We start from the raw sequence: 12,329 nt of genomic DNA on the forward strand, positions 1-12,329 counted from the left end.
CCACAACTTCCTCCCCAACATAAATACCGGCTTGTCGTACAATGCGCACCCTGGCTGGCATTTCTGCAATCAAATATTATGATTTCTACCAAGTACACCTCGACTTCTTACAAGTGATAAGCCTGCGAATGGACATTCAAGGAGTGTACAAGAGAGCACGGCGGGGGAAAGTTAGACACTCTTATTTGTCTCTTATGTAATGTGGAGACCCAGCCCACCTCCAGTTCACTGTCTGACACACACAACCACATGTTGAGTCTGACACATGTTCATTTCTTCATTAAGTAGGTCTCAGTGGGTGTTTTTGGTAACAATCACATTATTTTAAGACGCTGTTTGGGTTACACACCCACAAACTGGCATGTCATGTAAAACCAGTGTTGGTTAAGCTAACTATTCAAGCCTACATGCATGATTAGGATTAAAATGAACAATGTTCAACATGCTATTTAGTCCCAAACTGATACAGCTTATGATGGACATGTTCTGTGAAGAAAAACATGCATAGATTAGCTATAAATGACTATAAAACCTGTTTTTCTTGACGTCCATGTTTGTTTATCCTACGATGAGCACTGACAGTAGTTTACTCACCTCATATATTCACCTCTGCATCACTGTATGCTCTCAAATCAACCTATGGACTCTGCTACAGCATGTTTTGAGGTTAGCAGGGGTAGACTGCCAATTTGACAGCAACATGCTGAAAACCCAGCACAGTGTTGCATTTTTAGCCTTATGCAATGGCAAAGTCACACTGTTGACAATGTTTCCCAAAACAACATCCCAGAAGGTTATGCAGGGAGGAAGCAGAGCCTCAACTGTGCAGACTGAGGCCTTGCCTGTAAAGCAGCAAGCAGAGAAAACAAAAATAAAAAAAATAAAAAAAATAAAAACATCAAACTCACCTAAAAGTAGTAGTCTGTGTGTTGCTCTGTATATCTGTTTGTCTTTTTGGAGCTGCTTCTCTATCTTTTTGTTTGCTTCTCTTTGTGCCTTCTCCTCATTTCTCTGGTCTTCGGTCTTACTGTTGCCCAAACAACCCATCTTCCCGCAAGAAAAAAGAAAAAAGGGGGTCCAGGGGAGGAGGAGGAAGGAGAAGAAGAAGAAGAAGAAGAAGAAGAAGAAGAAGAAGAAGAAGAAGAAGAAGTGGAGGTGGAGGGAGGGGGGGGATATGTAGAAAGAAAAATAAATAAACTAGTCTAGATCCCTCGTTTGACCCGCGGATTTGGCAGCAGTGTCACCCACATTTACACCGTTTCACGTCCCTGGTCTGCTCCAAAAACTGTCCGTGGTGCAGCACGGTAGAAATTATATGTCCATAACGCGTATTTTTGCTGTCAGAGAAAGGGCAGGATACTGTTGCTGACGACACCGAGGCCGCCTTCTCAGTTTGCTGAATCCTGCTTTGGGCTTTTTCCTCCTTCACATGTAGTGTTATAGTTTTCTGTTTTGTTTCTTTTCCCCCACTCTGTCCCCCCGGTCAGCTGTGTAACGTTAACAATTGTAATCCACAATGTCTGTTAAGACGCCAAAAAAGCGGGGTTTCATCTCAAACGGAGGCAGAATAAACAGCCTAATTTGCATCTCCAAAAGCCCGGGTCTTGCGTCTCACTGCTGCCCGTGACAAGGAGCCGAACTCGGCGTGTCCGAAAGGCTCGCCCGTACGGTGGCGCGGCTCGTTTCCACGTCTCCTGTCATAATAAACATTTCCAAAGGTGTACACTTATACTCTCTATCTATATCTCTGTCTCCCCGACGGCTGTCTTCGTCGGGGAGGAGGGAGAGAGGAGGGGGGCCCAGCAGGACAGGAGGAAGGAGAATAATATTTACACCCAAACGAGCTACATGTGTGATATTTTCATTGCTTCCGTCGTCATCCGGCTCCTTTTCATTCTCCGCATCAAATCAGCCCCGAAACAGCTCCAAACTCACTGCGGCTGTCTTCTCGGCTGGATCCCCCACCACCTCCAACTCCGAAACGATCCACTATCCCCCCGATTTGTCCTCCTTATTTGTGATGGCTGTTCCTTGCTGTGTTTTCTCCTCCAAAGGGCCTTCTCTCTCTCTCTCTCTCTCTCTCTCTATCTCTCTCCCTCCCTCTCTCTCTCTCTCTCTCTCTCTCTCTCTCTCTCTCTCTGCCCCTCGCTTTTGTTGCTGAAATGTGTTATCAGCCCCTCACATCACCACCGAGCCTCCAAAACTGCGCACCGATACACTTTTTTTTCTTCTTTAAATTCCCAGCTCGGCTCCGATGAATCTCTTCAAGAAGAATATCTTTAAAAAAAAATAGGAAAAAGAAAAGGAAAAGAAAACGTGACCAAGATGTGAAAATCCCTCGAAATGTATCCACGTTTCTTGCAGGTGAAAAAGAAAAAAAACCCCAAAAACCTCGCTGTCAGGCTCAGTTTGTACAGCCTACATAAGGCCTATATGTGTACACACATACACACTCTCATATACATTTATATATATATATATAAATATATATATATATATATATATTCCTCTTCAGTCCGAGGTGGGTAAATAGGCTACAGGCTTGACACTACATGTGCATTTACATTCACAAAAAAATAGGACACGGGGTTGTTGTAGCAGCACATTCCCACCGCGAAGGCCGCTCCCCCCCTGGCCGCTGGTCGTGGAAGGTGAAAGACAGGAATAACCAATTCTTGGAGGTAATTATTTTCTCCCTTTCTCTCTCTCTCTCTCTCTCTCTCTCTCTCTCTCTCTCTCTCTCCGAGAATAGTAGCCTACATTGAGGAGATAGACAGCGCTGAAGAGAGACGGGGTGGGGCCACACAGCGCTCATTGAACCCTGGGAAGGAAGGACCGAGGGAGGAGGAGAGGAGAGGCCGCTTCGCCTCGTCACGTGGCCCGTGCGCGGAGCAGCGTCAGCCGCGCGGCTATGCGGAGAAAACGGCGCCCTCTTCAAAGAAAACGACCGCACACGGTTTGGAGGGTGGGAGTCTTGAACAGCGGCCAGGCCAGGGGCTCCCAGAGCCAGGGGCGGATTTAAACCACTAGGCAAGGTAGGCAGCTGCCCGAGGCCCCCTACTAAAAGGGCCCCAGACAGCTATAGATTTATAATAATAATAATAATAATAATAATAATAATAATAATAATAATAACTTTTACATGCACCAAGTACTTCACATGAAAAATACATAACATGAAAATAAAAACATGTTAAAAAAAAACCAAACAAACATTAATGTAACATAAGATGGAAAACAAAAAAATATTGAATTGTTGTTAAGATATTGAATATTTTTACTCATTATACCTTGAAATAACTTTAAAAAAACTCCCCAAAGCACTTAAAAATATGCAACTGTATACTTCTACTTCAAAGGAAAACATTGTACAACTACATTTACATGACAGATAAATGTTACTGGTTACATTGCAGATTCAGATTTCACTCACAAAATATAACAATTAAAATACGATGTAATATTGTTATTGATTAAACCATCCAGCATTATATAAAATAGTTAGAACTAAAAGCTCCACCTCAAACAGACGTTAAGTAAATTTAAGTACATTGTGTCACATTAAGTAAAAACTTAAATGCAGGACTTTTATATACAACTATATACTATATATAAACTTTATAATAGTTTTACTATTGATCATTAATAGTCAATAGTTTTACTTTAGAAAAAACATTTGAGTACTTCTTCTACCACTGTCAATACCAACATTCCCAGTGTGAGAAAGAGTGAAAATAAAGCAAGACGGCGTTTTCCTTGGACCACAAATCACTAAATCTACCGCTGCCCAGAGCTTTCAACACTATCAAAGAGAACATCCCAAACACTAATACAAACAAACTCACATTAATATATAACCTAACATAATTCAACATATGACTATTTGTCTCTCAACTGATCATGATTGAAAATATAGACTTGTTCTGTGTGTGATGTCAGAGTTTAGTGATATAAATAAACATTTAACAACTGATCATTTCAATACCAGTAAATAAATTGTAGTATTATTAGTCAGTGTGTTAAGCATCTGTTATACTTGTAATTTTTTACAAAAAGTTAGGCATGAGCCGGTATCTTTTATATCTAAATTGCTCACAGGACAAATGGATAAATATTCTGGGACCCCGCACAACATTTCAGTGCCCGTCCATCCTTCCATCTTTCCCTCCCTCCATCCATCCAAGCATGTTTATGGTGAGGAGAAAAGCACATGACAGGGCAACACAATCATACAAACACATGCACACCTGTTCATCTGCTCCAGAAGCTTCCAGTTCATCTAACCTGCGGGACGTCTGAGGACAGCGAGAAGAAACAGCAGCACCCGAAGACACATTAAGACCTCAACAGCTTCATACTGTGTGACGACACAGAGCCACCGCACATCATCCATTTCACTGTCGGATATTATGAACATACTTGTGGTGTTATTAGGGTTTTGAGTACTTTGTAGTATTCATACATTATTGTAATTATTAATATATGATAGGGTGAACACTGCTGGAGGATACCTGAAGGGGTCAGTAGAGTCATTATGTGTCCACAGAATGTTTTTTTCAGTTGCAGGTTTGTTCAATTACAACAGCGTGTAACCAGTTTATTAGGTAAATAGGTAAAATCTTTTCTAAATCAACACAACAGTTCTGCATCTGTGTGAGGTTTACAATATTCACTTTTCATTGACACACTTTAACTTAATCTCACAACTGTAAAAATCAAAGATTAAAGAGAGAATTCACTTAAAACATTCAGAATTCTGCAGTAAAACTTCCTTTTTTATGTCTTTAATCATTCTCTGTGGTTGACCTACTGTTGTTACTATTACTGCTCAGAAATATCACCAAGTCTCCACAAGAGGTGAACGTAGCTCTTAATACATAAAGTCATCATACTTATCAGTCTTAAAGTGTCTACAGCATCATTGATGTTAAAAAAAGTTTTAATAATAAATATTTATACTTAGTTCCTGTAAGAAGCTGTTTTTGTAGTTTAAACGTAAAATACAAACAATTAATGGTGCTGCACTAGATTTTCTGGGCTAAATATTGAAAATTGTGTAAATTTGAGAAGAAAACCTAAAACAGTTTCCAATAGATGATGTTATTAAATAAAAGGTCCATACTAGTTACAGATCTGCCTCTGTTGCTCTCAGGTCTGGTAAACACTAGGTGGCAGCAGTCTTTAACTCTGAGCAGCAGAGTTCAGGTTCATTTGTTTTCTGCCAGTTCAACTCAAATAATTGAGTAATTATTATATTTCAGGATAAGTTGAAGCATTGATTGATTAAAAAGTATTTTTCTGAAGTAACTTTGCAAAGTTAAACTGACTGCCTGCTGTCTTTCAATGTTTTGAGCAGGTTTTGAGGTGAAATCTTCAAACATCTTAACATGAAAAGGGACCTAATATGATATCAGTTTGATAAATTATCAATTTATTAACAATTTATACCGATTTATCTTTCATTCCTGTTCTGTTGTTATGATACAGGTTGAGTGTAGGAGCGCACAATAATATTCAGCTGTCCTCTGGTGCAAAAACAAATTAGCATTATTCTGCAGCACAATCTTCATGTTGTTATTGTGTAGTGTAAAATTAAAAATGGATATAAATTAAAAATATCATTCTGTTGTGACTTTATTAAAAGCATCAAGATGGCTTGAAAGAAAAATAAACATTTTCCTTAACTTTTTTATGACATATGATAACTTCCTGCATCCTGTACTCGACCCTTTAAACTCCACCCAGAACACACAGCAGGACGGATGAGAGGCCCAGCGCCGTTTGTGTCGCTGACGTTAAAAGTGAAATGAATCAGTGAGCGGACTAAAAGCTGAGCCGTGCTCTGTGTTCACCCTGACTGTCCTCGGGTTTTATAGTGGGCTTTGACCCACTGTGGGCGCTGACCCCGGTGCTCTCTGGAGCCTGAGGCCGACACATTAGTCCAACATGAAACACACGACTGCCGCGCTTCTTTTCTGCAGTTTAGTCAAATAGTCAAATTCCCCTGTTTATCTCTAACTTAAAAAAATCTAAACCTTTTTAAGTGTAATGTTATACCTTTAGCCAAGTCGTAACTTTCTGCTGTTAATTAAATTGTCTTCCCATCAACAGTCCTTCACCCCACTTCTCACTTCTGTGTTTGTTTTGTAAACAGTAGCCATGTCTGTGTGTTTATATACACAGTCTCTGCTCTGTGTTGTCAGTAGATTCAACATACAGTGTAAAGATGCAAATTGCAGCACCTGTTTGTAACAACAGGAGAACTTTTTGCTTTCTATTTAGCTTCTTGTTATGCAAAACACACATTTATCACAAAATTGTGATAACAAAACATGCATTTGAATTTAAATTTTAAACACTGACTGCTACTCTTCCCACTTTTCTTCTGTGTCCTTTTCACTTTCTACATTTGCATAATAATAGTGCAAATACTTCAACTTGTTACGTGTGTGGTATCAGTGGTTACGACACAGTTTTATGTTGTAGAAGGCGGTGATGAGAAGTGCAACAGTGATGTAAACTAAAAAATGAGCATGTATGTAAAAGTTAGAGGAAGTGATGTGAGACTGTCAGACTACTTGTTCCTGGCAACAGATCAATAGTGGCTCAACACTCATCTAAAACATGGCAATAAAACTTTTAAACAATTTTCCAATAATGTGTCGCTGTGTCAGACATTTTTTGATGAAACAAAACTGGTTTCATTTAACACTTTTGCACTTCCTCTTGCACACAAGCACAAGTTGAGCACAAATTATCACTTTGACTCACTCTGACTTGCATCAAAACCTGATTCTGATCTTAACACTTATCAAAAGCTTTGACCCTAATCCAGCCCATAAACTATCATTATCTTTCTACCCGTGTCCTCACACATAGCCAAACACACACACACACACACACACTTTCTCCCCCCACAGCATCACCCCAGACCCTCTTACAGCACGTGCACTCGCAGCTCTTTTTAACTGCACTGTCATGAGATGTTAGCTGCTTACTCAGCAGTCATTCTCATCATACAGTAATCAATTTAGATCTAGCGCTGAGGCATAATTGGGTGTGTTTTCTTCTCATTGAGTCAGGTTTATCTGCCCTCAGAGGAGCATCACCTGTAATAATCTACAGTCAAGTACACACTAAGAGTTTATTAGTTTAGCACTGAATTAGTTAACAGTGTTAGGAGCATCTGGGTTATTTGGGGTGTTGTGATGATTAAACAGAGAAGTTTGATGTTCAGGTATTCTGAGCGTCTTTTTCTTATCTCGTTCCACTTGTTGTTTTGAATTGTGTAAACCTAAAGTTGCTTCTTTACAACAACACAAAAACATGATGTTTTTATTTCTACATAGTCTATGTATTCATTTATGTAGCAACCATATGCAGTAGAGGCTAATATTCATTACACAGTGATGCTTGATTTTGCCACTTTAGTTGCGAAACTCATAGCTCAGTTTCTACACATTAGAAAGGAGAAAACGTTCAACACTACTGACTGTACAATTCAAGACAGAACATGTCTGTTTATCTCATTTTAATGATGTATGTGGTTTTTTTGTATTTGTAAGTGGTGGATGTTAGATGTTTTTTTCTCTACTTTTCCACACAGACCCACCTGTTTCAAGACCAACAAGCTCAAAATCCTGATAATTACAGTAACACTGAACACTTCAACACTGAATTATTGTCATTTAACACTGAACAGAATTTACAGCCAGTTTACAAACCCTCTACTTGAACTGGCTGTCGATCAAAGTAACAGACTTGTTTAAATGTCTGTTACTGGTAATAAAACAGTAATAAACTGATTCACCAGATAACTCCACTAACACTCCTGCCTCATACAGATAATTACAGCTGCTCAGCTTTATGTTGTCATTTAAAACATCATATTGGATCTTCCTGGGAGGTTTGTGCAATTGTTTTCTCTAATATTTTAGAATAAAGTTAATGTTTTTTCCAGCTGGAGTCCTTGCATTGATCACTCCTCTGTAGTCACACCAGCTCTTAATGGCCTCGCAGCCATGAATATTAGATACACTTCCCTTCGCTTCGCAGCGCAAATATGATGAGGCAGCCTGACGCGGCTGTAAGGAAACAAACACAGTGCTGTGTGAGTATCAGCCTGGCTTTCAGAAATAAAGAAATCAGACTGTGGTTTCCACATATTATGCAAAGAAAAGTAAAGATAGATACAGAAACATACACTACTCTGAAAAATGACTTTTTAAGCAGAATTTTGTCCATCATGTTGTTGTGTATAAAAAGTCATTGTTGCTCTTTGCTGTTTGTGTGCTTTTATGTATTAGTGGAAGCATGTTTTTCAATCATGTAATGATAGCGGATGTTCTCCTGAGTGAGATTATCCTCAATATCAGCATAATAACAGAGATGCTGGGTTACAACCCATTATGTCTGAGAGAGAGAGAGACACAGAGAGAGAGGTGAGGGAGGGAAAGGAGGGTGTGACAGAGACACACAAAGAAAGAGTGGAGTGAGACATCATCTTCACACAATTTTGAACCAAGAACATCTCCTCTAATTTTCCTCATAGTGCTGCGTGTCACCAGACTGACATAATCTCTGTTTTGTTACAGTTTGAGTGTGTCGGACTCTATTTTCTTTCTACATGCTGGACGACGTTTTGACCGAGACTGCGTACATTTTCTTTTGAGAGATGTGTGAGCAGGTTAGAGTTCCCTCCACATTGCTTAGACATTTACCCATTTGTGCGGACATCTAGAGGGTGATAGTATCTGAGGGAGCTGTGTGAGTGTCTCTGACACCCAGAAGGAGACATGGCAGGAGACCTCCTGGTTGGGATGCTCTATAACTTATTACTACCACTGCTCCTGCTGGCTGGTGAGTTGATATCTGGTTAATTATTTTATTCATACACATTTCTGCTGCTGAGGTCATATTATGTTTAGATGAAATATACAAATGTTATTTCTGCAGCAGCTTCACATGTTATTATGTCAGAGTTGAGATCAGAGGAAGTGATGGGATGTGGTTGTTTTCTTATAGTTGTTTCAGTGAAGATGCTGTGCATGAAAAAAATACTTACTTAAGGGTTTTATAAACAGCTAAAAACTGTTGAAGGTCATGAAGAAAGAAAACAATGACAGAAAAAACACAAGATCACACAAATAACAGGTGTTTGTATGCTATCTCTTTGTCTAAGGACAGACTTGTCGGTCTGCTTCTCTCTTAAAATATTTAACAAAATGTCTGATGTTAAAATCTTTTAGTTTTGAATAGACGGACGCTGTGCTCTGAAGGCTGTACTGAAAACCTTTTATACATTTAACTACATCTATTTCTTCTGCTGATCAACCAGTCTTTCATTATTTTCCCACAAATTGCTTTCTGTGGTGTCTTATATTGGTGTATGGTATCAGCATTGGGTTTATACTGGCTTTAATTCTCCCCTGAAGTGGAAGCTGGTCACGTTGAAAGTGGTGTATTGTTAATATGATGAGTTGGACTTATTGTAATTATGCTCGACATGTGTGCTTACTGTTTCAGACAACTGGCCTTTAACTGAATAGTAGTGAGGAAATAAACAACACTGATTCAGTCTCAGGGATTAATATGGCGTTCTGTTAGGAGCATTCATATCTTATGATACATGAGTTGTTGTCTTAAAGGATAGGTTGGCATTTTACTTTTACAAGTTTGTTTTAAAATAATATTCACATCATGTCCACATTTACACTCCGACATGTTTTGCTTGCTGTAATTATTCCTCCTGTTCATACGATCCCGTCCCGACAGGCTTCCACAGGAAGAGATGTGGGACAAAATCCATAGTCCTCCTTCTCTGTAAAAACGTTAGTCTGAAGTTAATGTGTTAATGTGAGTTAAGTCTTTTTAGAGCAGAATTCCCTTTTTTTGTTTCCCTGAATCTGAGCTGCTGTGGATGGATAGTAACACAGACGAAATTTTATACTAAAAAGACTTTGAACTTTGGTGGACGCTCACTTGATTTGCTGAAATCAGACCACTGAAGCCTCATATTAGCTTTTGTTTAACTTTAATACATTTTTGCACAGAATGAGGACTGTGGATTCATAACAGCAAGCAAAAACTGTTTCAAGATCCATTTGGGCACCTGATTGTAACTTGTCCTTTAACCAAGCGTTTTGCAAGAAGCAGTGTGTGCTGCCAGTTGAAGACTGAGATAGACCATGTCGACTGCAGGAGTACAGATAAGATTTACCTGAGCAGTATTTCTGTATCAACTGTGATTTGATTAGTGAAATGTACTGTGTAACTTGAACTTTTGGCTTAGACACTATGTAACATCTTGTGTTTGCCACTAAATGCTGTAAAATTCTCATTAGGTGCACATTTATTTTAGTGGCTGACAATGATTTGAAATTTTGGAAAAGTGTTAAAAGATATTTGATTTACCTGTTGGGTTATTGTTTCAAGACCCTCAGACATGTTTTAAATTGCTGCTGTGATGATGTTATGATGATTTTTTTACCCCATACACTCCTCAGTGGTTTCTTCATCAAAAAACATATGTTGTGCCGCCAAGAATCTCACACATTATTTCAAATTCTAGTCAACATCTTAAAGTTTTTACAAGTAACTAAATACAGACTGAATTACAGGGAAACAGTGAGTGATGTATAAGACATCTACTGTTTGATGTCATAGTGCCGTTACAGAAAAAATGGTGTCACTGATTTGAACAAGTTTGAAACATAAAGGCCAAACATATACAGAATTTATATGTGATACAGTCTGAAAAAATACATCCTTATCCAGCTACTTATTGCTGGTAAAATAGGGATGATGTGGCTTATAAAGTTACACATTTCACTTGTCACTAATTATATTATTATGCCAACTTGTTTAACTTGTTACATTAGAATACAATACAAAAAACCACCGTGGAGGACTTCAAAGATTTCAATAACATTATGTCAAATAACAATCTGAAATCTTCTGTTTCAGACACATCACTTGCTGGTTTGGATGAGCTGTGATAAAATCATTTTAGATTTTTTTGTATTAGTTTCAGTCCATAAACAGGTTACACTCTACACAGGTCATATGACTAGTAATATGTTACCTTATTTATTTTCTTTTAGTTTATTTTTTGTTCCTGTGACTTTTTTCATAATATACAGAATAGATAACAAAAATAAAAGGTAATAGAGTAAATCATAGTCTGATTTTTGTGGACAGCTGAGTTAATTAGGACAAATCAATCAAACAAATTTGTGTCTGTTCTCTCCTCTACACATCAGCTTCCTCGTTCCGCTACAATGGTCTGTCAGTGGTGTATTTCCTGTTTCTGCTCACCTTGCCGCTGCTGCCGAACCCCAGTCTGGTCACCATGAAAGGTGAGAGGGGCTCCAGAAACAAATCAGACTTTTGATTTGAAAGATTTTCCACATTTGACCACATTTTCCACAAACTTGATTAGACTCAGATTGTAAAAGTGTAAAACTCTTAATGCTGGGCTTGAAATTCATCTGTGTTCTTCCCTCAGTTTCAGTCATTTGTGTCTGTAATTTAAAACGAGATAATTCCACCAAGTAACAAATAATTCTCATTAAAACAGATGCCAATGATTAAAAGCTTTTCTTGTGATATTCTATATTAAAATCAAGGTCTGTAGGTTATCCTGCTCCACAAAGTTAAAGTATCAAAGCGGAGAAAAACAAAGATGGAGCTGAGCAGTGAAGTACAAGAAATTATTATAATGTGTATGTTTGAGCATGTATGTCCCTACTGCATGTGTGTGAGTGCCTTCACTGTATTGATCACTGCATTCTGATGAATTAAAGCATCAGCACCCCTCCCTCAAAAGTACTTTGTAAAGGGGATGCGGTTTGGGACGGTCAAATCAATTATACATAGCCTGGTAATTACAGTGAGGAATTAAAAGATGTGATGTCAGCATTCTGACAGCATTTGCTCTTTCTTTCACTTTCCATCCTGCTATCTAAAAACTGTTTGCCTTTTAGCCTGTCTTTGAAAGCTTCATAGATCCCATAGATCCCTCAGTTATCTTCGTTTCCCTAATATGATCTCGCTCTCCTTGGGCTAAGTGGTCAAGTGTGTGTACATCCTGTGTGTGTGTGTGTGTGTGTGTTTGGTTCATGGGTTTTTGCGCCTCCATCTATACTAGTGAGAGTGTGTATATCTTATTATTGGCTTTTTATTGGGAAGCAGAGAGGTTTAAGTGAAATGAAGCTTTTAGTAAAAATCCTGAACATCAACAACACATTTGCTGGCTCAGCTGATGTTGAGCCACATTAGCTATTAATGCTTTGTATCTACAACCGTTTCATTATAAGACTAAAATAACG

At 38.6% G+C, this 12,329-nt stretch overlaps 1 protein-coding gene across 4 annotated transcripts in view; it reads right to left on the reverse strand.

The window, feature by feature from the left end:
• Nucleotides 1-12,329, reverse strand: part of gnas (GNAS complex locus) — a 41,090-nt gene that overhangs the window by 25,460 nt on the left and 3,301 nt on the right. For 2 of the 4 annotated variants that reach the window (XR_006095866.1, XM_042409445.1), the window contains exon 1: nucleotides 909-1,131. The exons of 1 other annotated variant lie outside the window; for it this stretch is intronic. Coding sequence is in view for 1 of the 3 variants with exons in the window: in XM_042409445.1 (XP_042265379.1) it covers nucleotides 909-1,047 (139 nt within the window). In the remaining 2 variants the exon portion in view is untranslated. Of the gene's footprint in view, nucleotides 1-908; nucleotides 1,132-4,247; nucleotides 4,298-12,329 lie in introns of those variants that run through there. One more of the 4 variants, XM_042409448.1, reaches the window with a different exon arrangement.

The sequence above is a fragment of the Thunnus maccoyii genome, chromosome 4, assembly GCF_910596095.1.
Source record: "Thunnus maccoyii chromosome 4, fThuMac1.1, whole genome shotgun sequence".
NCBI lineage: Eukaryota > Metazoa > Chordata > Actinopteri > Scombriformes > Scombridae > Thunnus > Thunnus maccoyii.